Source organism: Diadema antillarum, unplaced genomic scaffold (assembly GCF_040938485.1).
Source record: "Diadema antillarum isolate AM-2024a unplaced genomic scaffold, OU_Dant_1.0 seq00000266_RagTag, whole genome shotgun sequence".
In the NCBI taxonomy this organism is placed as follows: Eukaryota; Metazoa; Echinodermata; class Echinoidea; order Diadematoida; family Diadematidae; genus Diadema; species Diadema antillarum.
The window spans coordinates 218,296-236,379 of NW_027271303.1; the positions used below are offsets into that span (position 1 = coordinate 218,296).

The 18,084-nt window shown below is 38.1% G+C and overlaps 1 protein-coding gene across 1 annotated transcript; it reads right to left on the reverse strand.

The window, feature by feature from the left end:
* Positions 1-433: 433 nt before the first annotated feature.
* LOC139729857 (uncharacterized) lies at positions 434-16,618 on the reverse strand. The gene is made up of 7 exons (XM_071640780.1): positions 16,464-16,618; positions 7,171-7,335; positions 6,371-6,462; positions 5,107-5,212; positions 2,491-2,595; positions 1,258-1,460; positions 434-676 (listed from the first exon to the last, which is right to left on the reverse strand). Exons 2-7 carry the CDS (start codon positions 7,319-7,321, stop codon positions 434-436), a joined length of 900 nt encoding a protein of 299 aa, XP_071496881.1. The 5' UTR covers positions 7,322-7,335; positions 16,464-16,618.
* Positions 16,619-18,084: the final 1,466 nt, after the last annotated feature.

Below are 18,084 nucleotides of genomic sequence, written 5' to 3' on the forward strand. Positions count from 1 at the left end.
ACTAAACATAGCACTCAGTTCTACTGCATGAAAAGTGATGTTAAAATTCACAACTCGTAAATAGCAACCATATTTTGAAGGCCACATTGGCACAAATTAATTTCACGGCAAGTTATTCTTTGCTGTTTAAAATCTCTTTGTTTTTGCTTTACAAACATTTTATGCATCATGGAATTGAAGAGCAAATGGAAACTGCCAGTATTAAATGTTGCAGACGTGTGATCAACGTAAAATTGCAAGGCATCCTTTGATGAGTCTTGGAAACTCCCCGAGAGTAATTTGTCTTCTTTTTTAAATTGTATTTTGGTCATTGTTACTCAGCATGCTATTGCTGACTCCCAGCAGTCACTTCAACAATACTACTTTGTCTTAAAACGAAACACTTTCACTCTTTGCAGCAGGAGCATCTTTCTCCTTCTTCTAAGGTCAAACATCAGCTCTTGCCTGAATCGGCGCCCTCAGGTTTCGCCGACGCGTTCAAACTGACCTCCGCGGTTGAGTTCTGCAGCTCTTCCATTTGTCGATCTGCAGACATGATGGAGTAGACCTGGCTGACGTTAACGAGCTTGGAACGAATCGCCTCCTGCCGACTGCCATCTGTTAATCTATCAAGGCACTGGCGCACGTAGTACTTGTTTGCTGCGTGCACTTCGGGATTCTTCATGTATTCCTCCACCTGAAAGTCAATATGTAAAATCAAAATGCATCCCAATGAGAATACTGATGTCAGTCATAATAATTTTTCCTGAACAGAAATCTAACTATATTCCATTTCAACTTATTTTCAATACAGACGACCTCCCGTCAGAGCAAATTCTTCTAGACTGGCACTTTTGTTTCGTCATATCAAAATTTCATTGTGGTTGAACAATAAAGTACAGGTTTGTATGTAAAGATGGTGACAGGATATTTGCTCCAGCAATAATTGCTCTGGTCTTATTTCCTCCAAGGACTTATGGTTAGGGTTAGGGCTGTGATAGGGTTTTGGGTTTAGTTTGATGTGATTAGGGTTAGGGTTATGTTTGTGGGCATAATTTATGTTTGGCTTAGCATGCAGATATTTCATGGGAACAACTGTCACAGAAGCATATGCCATGGAACCTGCAAAGACATATTAATAATTATTTTGGCACCTGAGATTTTTACTTTATTGTAACGAGACTTTTGTTATAACTGTGTTCATTATAACAAGAGTGCACTGTAATCTTTACATCAAGAAGAGCATTAAAAAAAAAAAAAAGATCGTTTGTGACTTACAGGCATCCACTGGCATTCTGCGATCTCCTGCTTATTCTTCTTAATCTTGGACGAGAGGGGCTCCAGGTGGCACACGAAGTAGATGTCCGAGCGCCCGAAGCGGAACCGGTGGAGGTGCCTGAAGCAGCTCAGTGAGATGAACTTGGTCTGCACCCCCGTCTCTTCCCTAACTTCCCGGCAAACGGCATCGCCCAGATCTTCCCCTGAGAGTAGGAATTGACATCAAGGGTCAAATTTCCAGTCGCAAGAAGACTACCGCTATCAAAACTATTGCTCAGAGCCTAATGTAGCTGCATGAGCAAACACATATTCATGACACTGTTAGGTTACGGGAGAAAAATTTTGATTCTAATCATATTAACATGACAATAACAACAACAATACTGATAATAATAAACCATTTTTGTGCAGCACAAATTACATTTACGTTTCTAAGCGCTCTTACACTTTTGTCAAAGGTACATTGATATGTTTTAACCATTTTTCAAAACTATACTTTTCCACCATACTGAAAAGGAAATCTACATCACTGCAGAAATTTTGCCACCGAGCACAACCTTCAGTTTCTCTCTATGCATGTGTGCATACTCTCATATTATTTAGCTCTAAAATCTTGCGGCCCCCTTCTTTGGACCATCTCAGTTTCCACAAAATCAGTCACACAATTTATGCATATTCTAAGTGGTTAGCTCAGCTTCTTGCTACTACATGCATTCTCAATACACATTTAACCACGACTGAACAGACTAATCATCTGACCAAATGATTGACCAACCAGTCAGCCAACCCACAAAAAAAAAATAAATAAATACATACTGAAATCAATAACAAATGACCTACAGGTCCAGCAGTGCTTATCTGGGTGGAACGCTTTGCTTGTATGGCACTCCACCTGAGGGAAATTATATTTAAAAAATCTCGAGATTGTGCTGATTGCTGCAGACCTCTTGGGCAACACCCTGTTGTAACTTTGGGTGGGTCTTGCCCTAGAGACCCCCCATCGCCTCCCACTGGCACCACCACCATTTGTATAACTATGATCCCCTCCCCCTATTCATGATTCTTGCAAAGTTTGGTCAAAATCCATCCTGTTGTTTTCCAGGGAGAAAATAGGAATGAGGCAAAGTTTATGCATGATTCATGGCAGACCATGGACAACGCACATAGAAAATAATTTCATTCCACGATAATCCTTTGATCAACAATTTTTTTTTTTTTTTTGAATGAACTTGCCTGGTTCCACAGCACCTCCTGGTAGCTTCCATGTTGTAAGTTTCCCATACAGCTCTTTGATGACCAGAATTTCATTCTTTTCATTCAACACACATCCACCTGCACCTGAACATTTGGACAGGAGGAGCACGGAAATACAGAATGAGGGAATAAAGGGGGGGGGGGAGAAAATATGTGCTTGCAGCTTGTTAACCCAATCAAAACCAAAGGCCCTATCGTGATGTACAAGAACAATAGCATCCTAAGACACTTGTCTGTTAAAAGAGTTAATAAACTAGAGCTGGTACAATCTCCTAGCCATTCTAAATGCCGACTTCCCATTTGCCAACAAATATCATTTCAGATCTCGCTAACAGCATGCATAATATCATACACATACAAGGAACTCACTGGTCAACCCCCCCCCCCCCCCCCTCCGCTTATATTACAGAACAAATCTCACAAGCATACTCATAACCTGTGCAGACACTCTTCATATACAAATCATATAATATAAAACAAAAGTAGCATTAGAAGACTGAGTACTCTGTATTTGCCTGTGCAGCCCCCACCCCCCGCCATTAGAAATTTGTCATCCAAGTTCTCATATGCAATGTACTCAGAATTATATCTGTTGTGAATATGCATCATATAAGAATGTAATCACACATCATTAGAATATGCTTGATACATTTGTATATTTATTGCATTCTCGGTCAATTTTTATTTGTGTGATGAACTAGGCAGTACTTACATGTCAGAGAAAAATTCTCACAAAGTATTGAACATTGTTTACATTCTACCCTATCAATGCATCACAGAAATTGCTACTTTCATTTCCTTTCTTTAACTTCCTTCTGTCACTTTCACTCTCTTTGTTCAAGTTATTATTCCCTGTGAACAACTTCACATTCTGGTCACAAGCTCTTCAAAATCTTGGCTTTGTGAATGTTGTACTCTTTCATTACCTCTTTGTATTTCTCTAATTTTTTTTTTCTCATTCTGATGTCCCTTTGTACATATCACCATTATGTGTGTGTGAGATACCAACTCTTGTGGTGTGGTATATGGAATACATATACCAGTAATGTCTGCTTAATAAAGTGGCATATTGGTGTGAGTTTATGTAGAGTGCATGTCACTGAATGAGTCCTATGGAGAGTCATCGACGTGCAGAGTTAAAGTGTTACATACTGTATATTCTGCTGTTGGATATCGGTATACAATGTACATTGTACTGATTGCAGAGTTACAATGTATAGTAGTATTGCGTTCAATGGCACAGTATTGAGGCATGCATTGTTCAGAAACTGCCTAACCGTGTTTTGGTAAGAGGGGCTACATGTAAGTGTGAACAATATCATTTTTTGGGGTGTTCATTTGTTAGGTTTTCAGGGCCAAATATTCCATTTAGCCAATGCTCATAATTCACTGAGCTCTCAATTGTTCAGATATCTGGGGCTATTCCCTTCCTGCTGATTTGGCATAAAGGCGTGTCTGTAGATACACCCCTGAATTTACATGGATAGGGTTTTTAAAGATTTGGCAGAAGGGCTTATCTCCAGATACACCCTTTTGTCAAATTAGTTTGGCAAAGGAACACAGAAGAATGCACAAAAATGGGCAAAAGGGCATATTTCCAGATTTATCCTTTTGCCAAATTAATCAATAATGGGTTGAGTGCTTGCAAACTTAGCAGAAGGGCATTTCTCACCCACTTTGCCAAATTAATCAGTACAAAGGTAGGGTGCTCAAAAATTTGGCCATAAGATGTTTCTCTAGAAATACAGCCTTCAATCAAATTGCTCACAATTTTCACGGTGTATCTGCACATGAGCCCTTCTGCAGAATAAAATGGGTAGCAGAACCATTAAACACAGTAAGTGTTGATAAAACTATCAATTTTGAAAATTTTGTGAAAAGACAAGAAAAATATCAGATAACAACATCTAAAGTGTAAACAACTCTCTAGAATGAAAACTACCTGGCAACTCAAACTTAAATGACTGTTAAAGTCAAGGAAATTAACAAAACTTCAAGGCTATTATATTTCTTGGCTTTTTAGTTATCATTGCAAGACAAATATTACATAGGCCCTCTCACCAAAACAGAGCCATGTCGTGTGTAGATTGGTTGCAGTGTAGTTCTGGTTGTTGCAGTGTGGTAATATGGAAATATGCAGACCATGTAACATGGCACAGTAGTGTTTACACCATTCCAGCACTTTACACATTGTGGTGTAATGATGGGCATGTAGCAAAACAACATTTCATGGTATCTGATGGTGGTATCTATAGTGATGCAATGAGATGAGGTGTAAAACAGAGTATGATTCATTCTCATGAATGATGTGGGATGTTGGCATGGTGTACTTAAATGCATTGAGACAATGGTTAATGGTGTCTGGTGTATAGTGTATGGTATAAGTTACACTGTGCTATGGGATGTTGCAGAGCATGGCATGGTATACTGAAACACATTGAGGAGCAACCTACATCATATATGGTTGATGGTGTCTGGTGTTCAGTGTATGACAGATTTCACTGTGCTATGAAGTGACATACAATGTAATATGTACACATCAGGGCAGCTGATTGGTGTTTGGTGTACAACACATGGTGTCTGGTGTACTATTACCTATGTAGTGTGAGGCATAGCCTGGCAGCATATTGGGTTCATCTTTGGGTAGCCACCGTGTCATCATGACATAGCTGGGTTGTGCGTGGTGATACACAAAGCCATGCTGCAGGGCAGAGGGAGCAAGCAACAGAGAAACATTCGGCTACAAAACTGCAACTACACTGTGATTTCCACGCACTGTTTATACACAATCACATTGTTTTCATTTCCTCTTTCTGCCCTTGTTTGTTTGCACATGTATTTGGCAACAAAACAGCAATTAAATTCAACACGTTTTAACACACAATAAAATTAATTTCATTTTCTTCTGTTTCTCTTTTCTTCAGTCTTTTTACACATGTATCAATGCCTTTGACTGCATACATAGTTTTGTGACGCAAAAAAAAATATACATGTATATATAATACCAGCATTATCAATAATCTATCAAAGTATTTCCATCTACGAAGAGCGAATGAAAAATTATCAGGATGAGGTATAAAGTTGTTTTGCTTTGTTGTTGTCAATGTTTTTTAAACAGATAAGAATAAGCTAAAACATGGGCATTTTTTATTTCTCATCTGTGTACTTTGGATAGGTAGGATGGGATTACGCTTTTGATAGTATCTCCTATATACACAGCTTTTAGGCACAGATCAAAGTCAGTGCCATCCATTGGCCTCCAGGACAACATGATATGCTCCTAAAACTTGGTTCGATGCATCTAAAAGATACAGATCCACCTAAGAATGCAAAAATCAAATACACGTACATTGTAGATTTAATAATTTGAAGAAAAAAATAATACTCAAAAGAGCCTATTGGGTTTCTGAAGGCTGCATGAAAGAAAGGAGTGACAGCCACCAAATAAAAATGGAATATAATAACTAGGTGCTCAAAGAAATCCTTTTCAAGTTATTTAAATGCTGAATTTTAATCTTTGATTTCCTAAAGTTGAAATGCTATCTTCGAACAAATGCTTGTATGACGCATCTTCCTATCAAAAAGCATGATGGTGAAAAAACAGCAACATTTTCACATCATTTTTGGTGGTTTTTCAAAAAAATACATTCAAGCTTCAATAAAAGCATAACAAAAACACTTAAACACAACAACAAACAAACAACCCAAAACCAAATGGACAAGCAAAGTTTTACCACAGACTTGCAAAGTGACACTTATACACTGATCTGGAGTTTGCGACAGAACCACAAAGAACATGTGATGATGCCTTAAAGACAAAAACAACCAACAACAAAAAAGACTTTCATTTTTTCCTCACCTTTGCGATTACCCCAACAAGCTCTGCGTGCTCCAGAGGGATCTTTATCCATACTCCACGGATTTCCTTTGTCTTCCACTCATCAAGAGAGTCTGGAGATGAGAATACAGGCACCGTATAGTATGCCAAGACATTTGTGGCCCACACCAGAATACCCTGTTTTGTTACAAATCATTAGTGATAGCATTTACACCGCTGCAAATCAAAGCGGGATCCAAATCTCGATATCTGCATCGCTACGCAGATCTTATAAATGGTTTCTGCCAGTGTGGATGGAAAAATCTCACTAGACAGTGCAATTAGCATAAGTGCAACCCAAATTCCAAGAAATCTTGAGATTATTTCATAATTATTTGAGAAATAGTGTGATCGTTCGTATTGCACTGAGTATCTGAACGCTGGAGCATATTATCTTTTATCCCATCAAATCAAAACACACCCCATGACAATGCAAAAACACAAGGGCAAGGGTTATCATTTCGGCAGATTTCAGATCAAAATCAGTAAGATATCGAATAGTAAGGACTTCCCGCATAACCCCTCTCCGAAAATCAAGAAACTACCTCTTTTTGTTTTTTAACTTGGCCTTTAAGATATACACTAGAATAAGCCCAAACATTAATAGTATGTACCAGATTGCACTTTGTACTGCTTAAAAATGCTTTAAGCTCCATGCCATGGGAGGGGGAATACACTTTCTTTCGTGCACTCCCCTATGCAACATTCGTGAAAATAAAACAACTATTTCTATACAAAAAATGTGGCATGTACAATATTTCAAAGTCACTGCATAGCTTTACCTGACAACATCTTCTCAAATTCCTGTACGGTGTTCCATACATTCAGTTGGTCGTTGGTTGTTACAGTGATGCCACCGAAGACATCCGACTTTCCTCGCAAGATCCTCTTGAATTCCTCCATGCTCTCCTTCCTTTGACGGCAGCAAAACATCCCCTCGAAAAGCTCTGCAGATTAGAGAGAAAATTTCACCCAACTTGAAGGCAGCCTAAGATATATGCACCAGTATTTTATTTGAAAAGCTTTACAGATGATATGTGGACACGTGAAATGAGCTCATTTCAGCGTTGTACACGATGCGATGATCCCATGTCATTATAACCACAGCTACACGCCCATGCATCCTTGGGTCATAATGAGAATTTGGCCCCTAATTAGAGTATACCTAATCATCTTTGCAATGGCACTTAAAGGTCCACATCTGGCATGACCCATAAAAAAAAAATGGAAGTCTCAAGACAAAATCACACACTCATCAGAGACTCTTTCCTCCTCCATTGTTACCCACAAGGAAGTCTGAAGTTTGACAGAATGGCAATTTAGCCTTCTTTAATTTGATAAGATATCTCTGCAGATAGATATTTACACAAACAAAAACATGCGTGGAAGCTCATGAGATAGGACAAACTGTCACCTGAGAACCAGAAGGGTGCTATCGTGTTTTTAAGATTTGAGAGTAAATTTAATCAATTTCCATGACATATTTTTAAAAGTTTATTTTTAAAATCAAAAGTTGGTAGACTTATAAGCATTTTTCCAAATATGGGGAGAAATGGCACCCTTGTGGTTTTAATTTGTAACATTTTTCTGAAAATGAAAATAATTTAAAATTGACACCATAATTTAGAGGAGATTGAGCCATACAACATAAACTCAATTCCCTCCCCCCCCCCCCCCCCCCCCCCCCTCCAGCCAATGAAATGGCACATTCTGGTATGATTTGTGAATGCTGATTACAACATCAGTTTACAATGTTTCAAGTTTTGTCTTTAAATTCATAAGACTGTACTTTTTGAAGGAACTTTTCATGACTTGAACCAAATTTAAATAAATTCATCACTGAATATCACCAGGCCTGAGCAGAAATTTTCTAGCAAACCTGCCAAAGATACCCTTTGAGTCTTTTGCATGCAGCACATGCAAAGTGTGATGACTGCAGTAAGCCATACATCAAGTGACAATTGATGCATACTACAGTTGTACACAATAGCAATTTTTATAGTGGACAATGTACAGGAAAGTGGATGAGATAATGACATCCTTATAAAAACCTCATTAGAAGCTAATTGCTACTTTGGCAACTGTTTGTGTAATGTGGATTTCATGTAACATTCATAACCTGGCTGCTGGTTCATCATGCAGGACATATAAAGACAGCAACATTGATTGAAACAAATAAGTCATGAAAACGCAAGGCATGTGTCACTCCGTACGCTTACTGGTATTTCAAAGACTTATTTATAATGCAAAGAGTTCTCCCAACACCATGCATTTAGTGAGTCTAATACTTCTTGAATCAGGGCTTACTGACAATTTCGCAATTATAAAGTACAACTGTAGAGTGGTAAACGGAGAAATGTACACGCACATTGCATTCATATCAAGATCACAGTATTTTCTTGTGCATTGTTAAATTCTGGCAGAATAAAATGCACAAAATATAAATGCCTGCTGAAACATATGCCAGAAGATTATTTTTTTCTAGCTGATCTCTACAGCTAAATTCTTGGCCAACAGATTTGAGCATCTGGCTGGTACTCTGCACCACTGCCACCATGTGGTAGTGGACATATAAACATTATAGGCATGTAGCTTCAAGGAAACCAAAACCCAAAGAGCAATGTAGATTGAGTGAAAGTAGCAATGTTATTAGAACACATCAGTGAAAGTTTGATGAAAATCACACAATCGATTTGAAAGTTATGAATTTTGAAAGTTTTGGTGTTGTAATGACTGGATAAGGAGACTACTTCAGTTTATAATCATGTGAGGACAACAATCTATAAAGAAAATTCAACATACTTTCACTTTTCTAGCTAAATGAAATCGAGCACTTCACTAACCTCTTTCAGAAGGCTGGTTTGCATTTGGTTTCCTTTCCAGCTGAACTAGCTCAATGTGTTTTTATCACTTTCTTCAGCCCCCACCCTTCTGAAACATACTAGAATTTTCTTTCTTTCTTCCTTTCTTGACACTGTAAGAACATAGATTTCAAATACTTGTACAAGAAAAACAGTTTTCCTAGCTATGCCAACTCCCTCCGCTCTGGATTAAAAAAAAAAAAAAACAAGCAAAACAAACCAAACAAAACAATACTGAAAACCAAAATCATCAGATCCATTCTGGCTTGTAAAGTTTCAGTAATACAATGAAAGTTAAAACTTTAGACAAATATGGCAAGGAAGAAGGAAGGCATTAGAAAGAGTCTCTTGAGCAAAAGAGGAGAGTCATTCAAAGCTGAAACTACAACTATGGACAATATAAAGTGCTTCCTACAATGTCACATACTTTATATTAGACTGTTTTTCTTCTTTCTTGGTGACTGGCATACTGCATGTCAAGTGCCTCCCCTGGAATCAAGATATACATGTAGCATGCACACTGCATTCTTGGCATACAATGTACTACTGAAGTTGGACGATGAATTCATATGAACCAGAAGAAATCTGAAAACATGATAAAAGTTTTGTGCAAAAAACAAGTGAACAAGTTGAGAGTTGGATGCTAAAGATCACTATCTTTATTGTAACAAGCCAAAAATTTCTCTTTCCTGCATGAAAAAAAAAATCAACAAAGTGATACAAGAAATAGTGTTCTAGTTTCTTATAATGAGATATCATCACAACGGTGACAATACAACATTTGCTCAGACTGCGATAATTGCTCAGATGGTCTTATTTTCCAATGTTAGGGTTTTAAATTTAGTTTGATGTGAGGATTAGGATTAGGGTTAGGGTTATGTTTGTAGGTAGAATTTATGTTTGGCTTTTTAATAGCCCTCGGATATTTCATAGGAGCAACTGCTGCAGGAGCAGATGCCATGGAACCTACGTACACAATTGTACCACATCACACACCATGTGAGTCATCACTCATATAATCTGCTTGAGGCCACTCTGTGCTTGAAAATTACAAAGACTGATTAGAACCTTTAACCTTACTGGGGCAACTTATTTGTTGGAATGTGTGGTTAACGTTATATAACCATTCTCAAACACTACTGTAAAAGTGGAAATTTTCATGCATTTTGCACAACCAGAAGCTAGTGCAAAAATAAAAGCATGCGAACATTTTTACATGCTATGTTCCATTAGTTAATGTACTGATTCTGCGGAATTAAAATCACATGAGATTCATCTTACCTGGCCAAGCATGAAAAATTACTAACTTGTGCAAAAATATTCGCCTTTACAGTAACTGCACATCACAGTGTACAGTGTTGCAGAATACATTGGAAGTATGACTATGATTCATTGATTAGAATTAAGCTATACTGCAAGAACCCAAGCATGGAACTTACCCCCCACCCCCCCCCCCCCACACACACACACACACAAAGTAGACTAAGTACATAAGTACTGCAAGTTACTGCTGATTACCTTTTACAAGGGTAACACAAAGCTTCACTGTAATACTACCAACATGTTATACTACCGGTACTTGTTATGTTAGTTTGTTTGTTTCATTTTTCCATCTCAGAAGACGGCTGGATAGTCCATAGGGCCTATAAAATAGCCCATACATTATATTCAGCTGTCAGTGTAACTGGTCTTTTTATGATATGGGGTCCACATGAATGTGAGGTGAGGCCACTTCACCGGGATATGCACCCTAGCTGCTCTTTGCAATATGAACGAATGAAGCGGGATCTTTTGTGTGCATGACTGTCTGACACAATGAGGAACCTTCATCTTTACATCTGAGGGACAGAGCGTTTTGCCTCTTACTACGAGGGGACAATATGATTTAGACACAACATTGTCCAGTTAGACTCGAGAATCAAACCCGGGTCCTTCGGATCTTGAGCCTGATGCGCTTCTTGACCGAAAGATCGGTCTGTATCTGGTTGTCGGGAATACATGTATGTATGTTCCGCGGAGACTGCATCTGGCTTCACGGATCCCCTCCTATACGGAGGAGAGCGATAACGTCACAAAAATAAAAGACTCCTCCGGACAGACGGATCTTTCTGTCTAACACACTTCTAACTGAGCCAAATCACTGCCCTACAAAGATATGTGCCTCTGTCAGTATTTGTTTAATCTGCCTTGCAATCAACAAAAACAGCAATAACAACAACAGTTAAACACAGCAGCAAACAAAACATTTTAGAATTTAAAGGAATGGCATATTAAAAAGGGAAACACTCCTAATAGGTCTGATTATGGCCTTTAGCCAATGTACATGTAGTCTGGGCTTCGATATCCTCTGTGTGTCTAACTTGAGACTAAACTGCAATTTACCAAAGATCCGGAGGGGCCAAAGGCCCAGATGGCCTTTACTAGCTTGATTGATCGCTGTAGTTGTAGCAAAAACCAAGCTGCTGATGCAGCTCATGGCGTAGATCACTCAAACGCCATCCCTAGTGACGCACTTCAAATAGTCTACTTTCCAGGCAGTGAAGGCCTTATCCAAAGGCTAGTCTAATTAGTCGAGATATAATAAAAAACATGTGCTACAAGTGTATACATGTAATATGTCTTCTGACCGTCAGCTGTTTTACGGCTACGGATGCATTTGATTTCTAAAAAAACAAACAAACAATTTGAATACTCATTTCATTTCATTAATCTTGATAGAGAGCTCTAGTAACACACTGAGAACAAGTAAAAAATTTTAGCAGAAATGCAAAAATGACTCTCAATGGAGAGCAAGGGATCTGCTATGTAATTATGTGGACTATGGTACATACTAAATTATGCATTCACAATATCATCCTGATGAAAGTAATTTGTAAAACACTTTAAGAAGAGCCTAACATAGTAGATAGATTATGATGAGACAACATTTAATCATTTACACCCCTGTGCTGAAACTTTCATGTCATCACGCTAATCATCATCAGAGATTATTAATTCAACAATATTCAGCCGACCAGAACCCATTATGAAACTGAAACTCATCAAAAATGGCAGAGTGCACATAAATTTCCTAGTATTGCCTGAACAGTCGGCTGGTTCAATGGAAGCTCAGTTATTAAAGTGAAAACTCCTCATGATGAACTTCTTTGAACATTTCATCAACCATGAAAAGTAAAAACAAGAACAAGTTGGGTCTTGATGCTGATCTAAGCTTCAAGATGGATTCAAACTTGCTGTCTAACTTCCCTTAGTACCCCTTAGTGGTACTTCATTCTTAAAATCACATTATTACTTGATAGATATACACCTCCTCTGGGGCCCAACAATCAATTTAAAATGTTGGCAAGTTTTTAGTTTTTTTTCACTATGTACTATGTAGGGCATACTACACAAAATGCAATTTATCCGCTCTACTTTGATAGAGAAATGATGGCTGAAATCTACAGATGTACTATATACATTTGTACGCCGAATATTTCACGAGGTTTTCATATTCGCGAATTTTGTCAGGTGCTATTTGCGAAATTAAAGACACGCGAAAATATTGATTCTGATCCCGATGTGAGTGTGACGTAGTCGTGTTCACTTCTCCATTCAGCACAGAACTCCACGATTGCGAATTTAACCACTTGTGAAATCGTCGGGAATTCCCGATTTGCGAAAACTTAGACTCGCAAAATATATGGCAGATATACAGTACTTATTTTGTTCCCCTGCAATCCTTCCTTAACCCATTGAGGACAAGTCCCAAGTACATGTATACATGGGCAAGTGTGTATGGAAAACGCGTGTTGTAGAAAAATCAGCCTGTCCGGCTTGGGAATATGCATATATCTTTTGAATACCTCTATCTTCCCTACCCTACACTCGTACACTAGACTATTACTATTAGAAGACATGTTTTATGCAGATTAGAAGACATGATCAATTCAATCAATTGGCCCATCCCTTGGACTGTAAATGATAATATAATAATAATAATGATAATAATAATAATAAAATTAACAATAATAATAATGATAATAATAATAATAATAATAATGATAATAATAACAATAATAATAATGATAATGAAATCACTTATCTTGCCCTTAAAGCTGGTGTACATGTACAGTGAAGGTGTCTCATTACAATAACACAGAAATTAACTACGGTACTTGAACTGGAGAAGATTTTACCTGCAATTACTGTAAAAAACAAACAAAAAAACAAAAAAAAAACCAATTCTTTGGGGATTTACATCATCCCCTAGGTGCCTAATCAATGATCACTATGAATCATACATTGTCAGATCTACCAAGTCTCATGCATCAGAAGTGACAGTCAAGCTTCTGGGTTTTTTCTCACACTCACACACTTGACAAGCTTTTTTTTTCCACACCTAAAAAACAACAACAAACAAACAAACAAACAAAACTATATCATTTTCCAACCACCAAAAAAAAAAAAAAAAAAAAAAAAATCACATTTGGGGATCCCCCCCCCCCTTTTTTTTTTTTAAGGGGAGGAGAGTAGGCCGGGGAGAACCAGAATGAGCCAAAATATAGTTGTTAGTACGCACCAGACCACACAATTCACACCTACTGTAAATATGCTATAAAGGTCTTTGCTGAAGGAAGGGTGACCCTGTGTATAGCAGCCACCTTGTATTTACTCAGCCAGCGGCCACTGGATGTAAAATTATCCAACAATAGATTTTCAACTGTGTATCATGGCCACAGACCCAAACAGAGCCTCAACCAAGCTACAATAGGCCAATAATACAGCTTGTTTTTGTGCTTTGCAGCCATATCTGTCATGCATCATACTCCATGGCAAATGATCATCAACCCTGCATTCACCCACCATGTACAAATTGTATACACTTGTCAGAAGCTTGCTTGCTTTGCCTGTACATGCATTCTAGTTTGTAACATGAAATATGTATACAGCATTGTTCAATGTAGAAAACATTAATAGCCCATCAATAAAACATGCAAGTGTACACCACCATGTAAACATACATTGTATGCATGTCAACAACGGAACACAATCTATATTTTTATAATTGTACATCTATAGATATGAAATGGCAGAAAACCTGAATTTAAAGGCATAATTTACTATATTGCAGATGAAACAAAACCCCAGCGGCCCAGCATTAGTCCTTTAAAATAGTTTTAAAATTGAGTTAGGGATAGGAATAACCACTGTAAAAATTTGAATCCGTATACCTGGTAATTGATGTCAGGTATAGTTAAATACACAAAATGTGAACAATAGTTATGATAAAAATGTTTCCAGACTAGATCATCTATAGTTATGGTTAATTGAGAAAGATACTGAGATCTCCTTAATATTTTAGGCTCTATTGTGAAAATTTTAGATGGTAGGATACCCATGTTTTGTGATACAACAGACCTATACATACATTGTAAGCATCAAATGTGGTATCTTGAAAATTTTTTTAATCGCTGCTCCCAAAGGTAAACAGGACCTTTAACATAAGATAGAAGCTTTGACCTGTCTATAATGGCCACTCCATCTTTTTGTCTCTCTTGATTGGGTGGCCACTATATACAGGTTTGACTAGACTGTTCATTTGTGTTATAAAAAAACTTTAAAAAATATTGTTCATTACAATGTACAAATAGCACAGCAACAAAGCAAACATGGCGATCACATTGAGTTTTGATACTTGACATCATTTTTGTCACGTCAAACTCATAAAAGGCAATCTTCATTAATTAGACTTCATGTCTACAAGATTGATATTGACACAAAATACACAATTCACAACTTACCGAAAATGGAGATTTATTATGCAGCGTGTGCGAACAGTACATCGTCTTTCACTGACAGCCATTTTGAATAATCAGGAGTTGCACCAAATTGCAGCTCCAATCGCATGAACTCCCGATGTATTGTTCGCACACGCTGCATATAATCTTCGTGTCTGGTGTGGGTAAGTGTTGAATTGTGTATCATGTCAATATCGATAACATGTACAGGTGTAGACATTAAGTCTAATGAAGACTGTCTTTAATGTGTTTGAGGTGACAAAAATGATGTCAAGTATCAAAACTCAATGCGATCGCCATGTTCGCTTTGTGTTCGCTTTGTTGTTGTGCACCATATCCTGGTACAGCCCTGTCGCGTTTTTACAGCGACTGGGCTGTGTATAGTTAGGGTTTGGGTAACCCCGTCGCGGGGCGCTGTAACACAGTAAGTAGGTACGTATTTGTCCGTATGGGGTCGCTGCTGCGGTTAGGGTTTGGGATGATATTTTTAACAGGTTTCCCATAAAAATACTAATTTACTATATGAACCATTTTTACACAATCACAGGATATACTTGTTAGCTTATTTCCAATCACTGACATAAATGTGAATCAAATTGGTCATCTGGGCCCCGTCTTATAAAGCCTTCAAATCAATCACAAGTCCCCAAATCAATCGCAACTTGCATTGCAGCTCTCAAAAAACTTGTGATTGATTTCTATCACAAGTCTTTATAGACAGGGCCCTGGAAGCATCAATATCGACGTCGACTTTCAGGTCATCGCTCAAACAACTTGCTCTTTGCGAGCGATTGTGGTGTATGCTGCCTGCACAATCTGAAACTGGAAATAGATTCAATTACCATTGTGTAAATTTAGACTCTGTATCCTACGTAACTCTGATTTTGGTGCACTTTGGTTTAACGTTAGTGGAATTTTTTATAGGATCTGCAATTTACAAGTCTAACCTGCATTATACATGCCCATGGATACAAAAAGTAGGGTAGCCTACCACTGGACAGTACCAGTATGCAGTAGACCTACTAGACCTCTAATTACATTTTATTTTTTTTTACATTGATTTTAAGAGCCAAATGTTACCAAAAAACAAAACAAAACAAAAAAAAAACAACTTAGAAATTACTTACCAGTACAAAAGAAACTTTTTCCAAGGCCAAAAGTAAAAACTGTTTGTTAAAACGACTAACAACAGTAACAGTCAGTAACACATATTGTTAGATTCTGTGAGTAAAGTTAGATAGGGCAGGGGATGAGAAGGTGTTGGTTTAAATTTATAATATATATCATCGGGCTTGTTTACTGGTAACCGCAGCAGCGACCCCAATACGTTACGTCAGCGCCCCGCGCGGGGTTAGTTTATTGGAGGGGCTTTTGCCTTTACGAGTCAACTAACATATACCAGTATGTCAGTAAATACCAGCGGATTTTACATACACTTGCAGTCCAGTTGCTCCTGTCTTGTCCCCAGGTCGTCGATGGTCGAGGTCCACCATCAAATCGCACGACACAAACTGATCTGTCACTGCTCTCCAAGTCGAAGAGCTGAGAGCTCGAGACAAGCTCAAGTCGAGTCGACGATGCGATGTGACTGCCAGTGGCAGTGCAGTACGATAGCCAACGTCAAAGTCGAATCAGCCAGCTGTGATGCTTGCTGTCGACATGCTATCCAATGGCCGAGCCTCTGCATGAATTATACGTATGGAAGGCCATACTATGCAACAATTGTTAAAATTCCTACCTAACTGTTAGTTAGAGGTTATACGTTGAGTAGGATACTACTAACGCAAAGAAAAGTATAATAAAAACACATTGAATAATACAATAAAGTAATGTTTTCCTTTGAATATCTATAGTATTCAATTGTAAGTTTTCGTGTCTTTCTTTTCCAATCTAACTGTTAGGTAAAGGCACATTTGGCTTGCTGCTCTCAGTCACAGCTGATTACTAAATCAGTCAGTAGAAAAAAAACAACAATAACATATGCACACGTGTGACTGGTGGCTGAAGAGGTATGACGCATTTTATTCTTATTTCATGGTAAATGGACATTTGGTTTCACTGATTGTTGAAGTTCTGCTGCTAATAATCAAGATAACTCGTATCATAGCGAGTTATGATACGAGTTATGATACAGTTATGATAGCATTTACGATTTACAACAACTGACACCTCCACCGCGCCACGATGGCGAGATTTATTGTACAGTCCCACTAATTATGATATGTGTAAGTCAGAGAACAACTCCCTAGGTATATTTGACCCGCTATGACCCGTTCCCGGGCTTTATGTATAAATTGTGTTTTGAAGTAATGATGATGAGTGATGTGACGAACCACGGTACATTTTGATAACATTATTAGCAGCAACAACTGACAACTCCACCGCGCCACGATGGCGAGATTTATTGTACAGTCCCACTAATTATGATATGTGTAAGTCAGAGAACAACTCCCTAGGTATATTTGACCCGCTACAACAAAAGGATCCGAAAGTCGGGGGAGGACAATTTTCTGAAAAATGACATGACATTATTCCCTTGCTCTTCTACTTTAATTTCATATATAACACAACTCATAAAAGTACTCGGTTGCGGATTTTATTACTTATTTAGCACATGTCGAGTGGTTGAGGGAATCGAGAAAGAGTTGCCTTTGAGAAAAACGCCTTGAAAAGTTTTCGTTCCGACGCTAACATGATCAAGGAGAGGCGAGGCAGTTTTCACCGCTTGACAATAGAAGGTATATAGGTATGCTCCTAGCGACCTCTGCGATGTTCATTCAAGCTTAATGCTAGCGGCCTATGCATGACCAATCAGTAAATTTTAACCCAATTATGATGCCACGCACTGACCAATAGTAATACTTAAAGATCAATCCCTTGTTGGGTTGCTAGGGGCGGAGTCTAGTTGCGGCGCTAAATCCAAATTTTTGGACACGTTTCTGTTACGTTGAAAGTCGGAAAATCATGGCCCCCCAAAAAACTAATTTCTCTCCTTTCATTTGATCATTTAGCTTTGAAATTTCGGCGGGTGATAGACAAAACATTACTATTCATT

What these genes read in the sequence shown, in the direction of transcription:
- LOC139729857 (XM_071640780.1), bottom strand. Translation starts at nt 7,321, where the DNA reads ATGTTTTGCTGCCGTCAAAGGAAGGAGAGCATGGAGGAATTCAAGAGG. An exon ending in ATTTGAGAAGATGTTGTCAG is followed by an intron (nt 6,463 to 7,170) that starts GTAAAGCTATGC and finishes TCTCATCTCCAG; the next exon opens with ACTCTCTTGATGAGTGGAAG. An exon ending in AGGAGGTGCTGTGGAACCAG is followed by an intron (nt 1,461 to 2,490) that starts GCAAGTTCATTC and finishes TCCTACTCTCAG; the next exon opens with GGGAAGATCTGGGCGATGCC.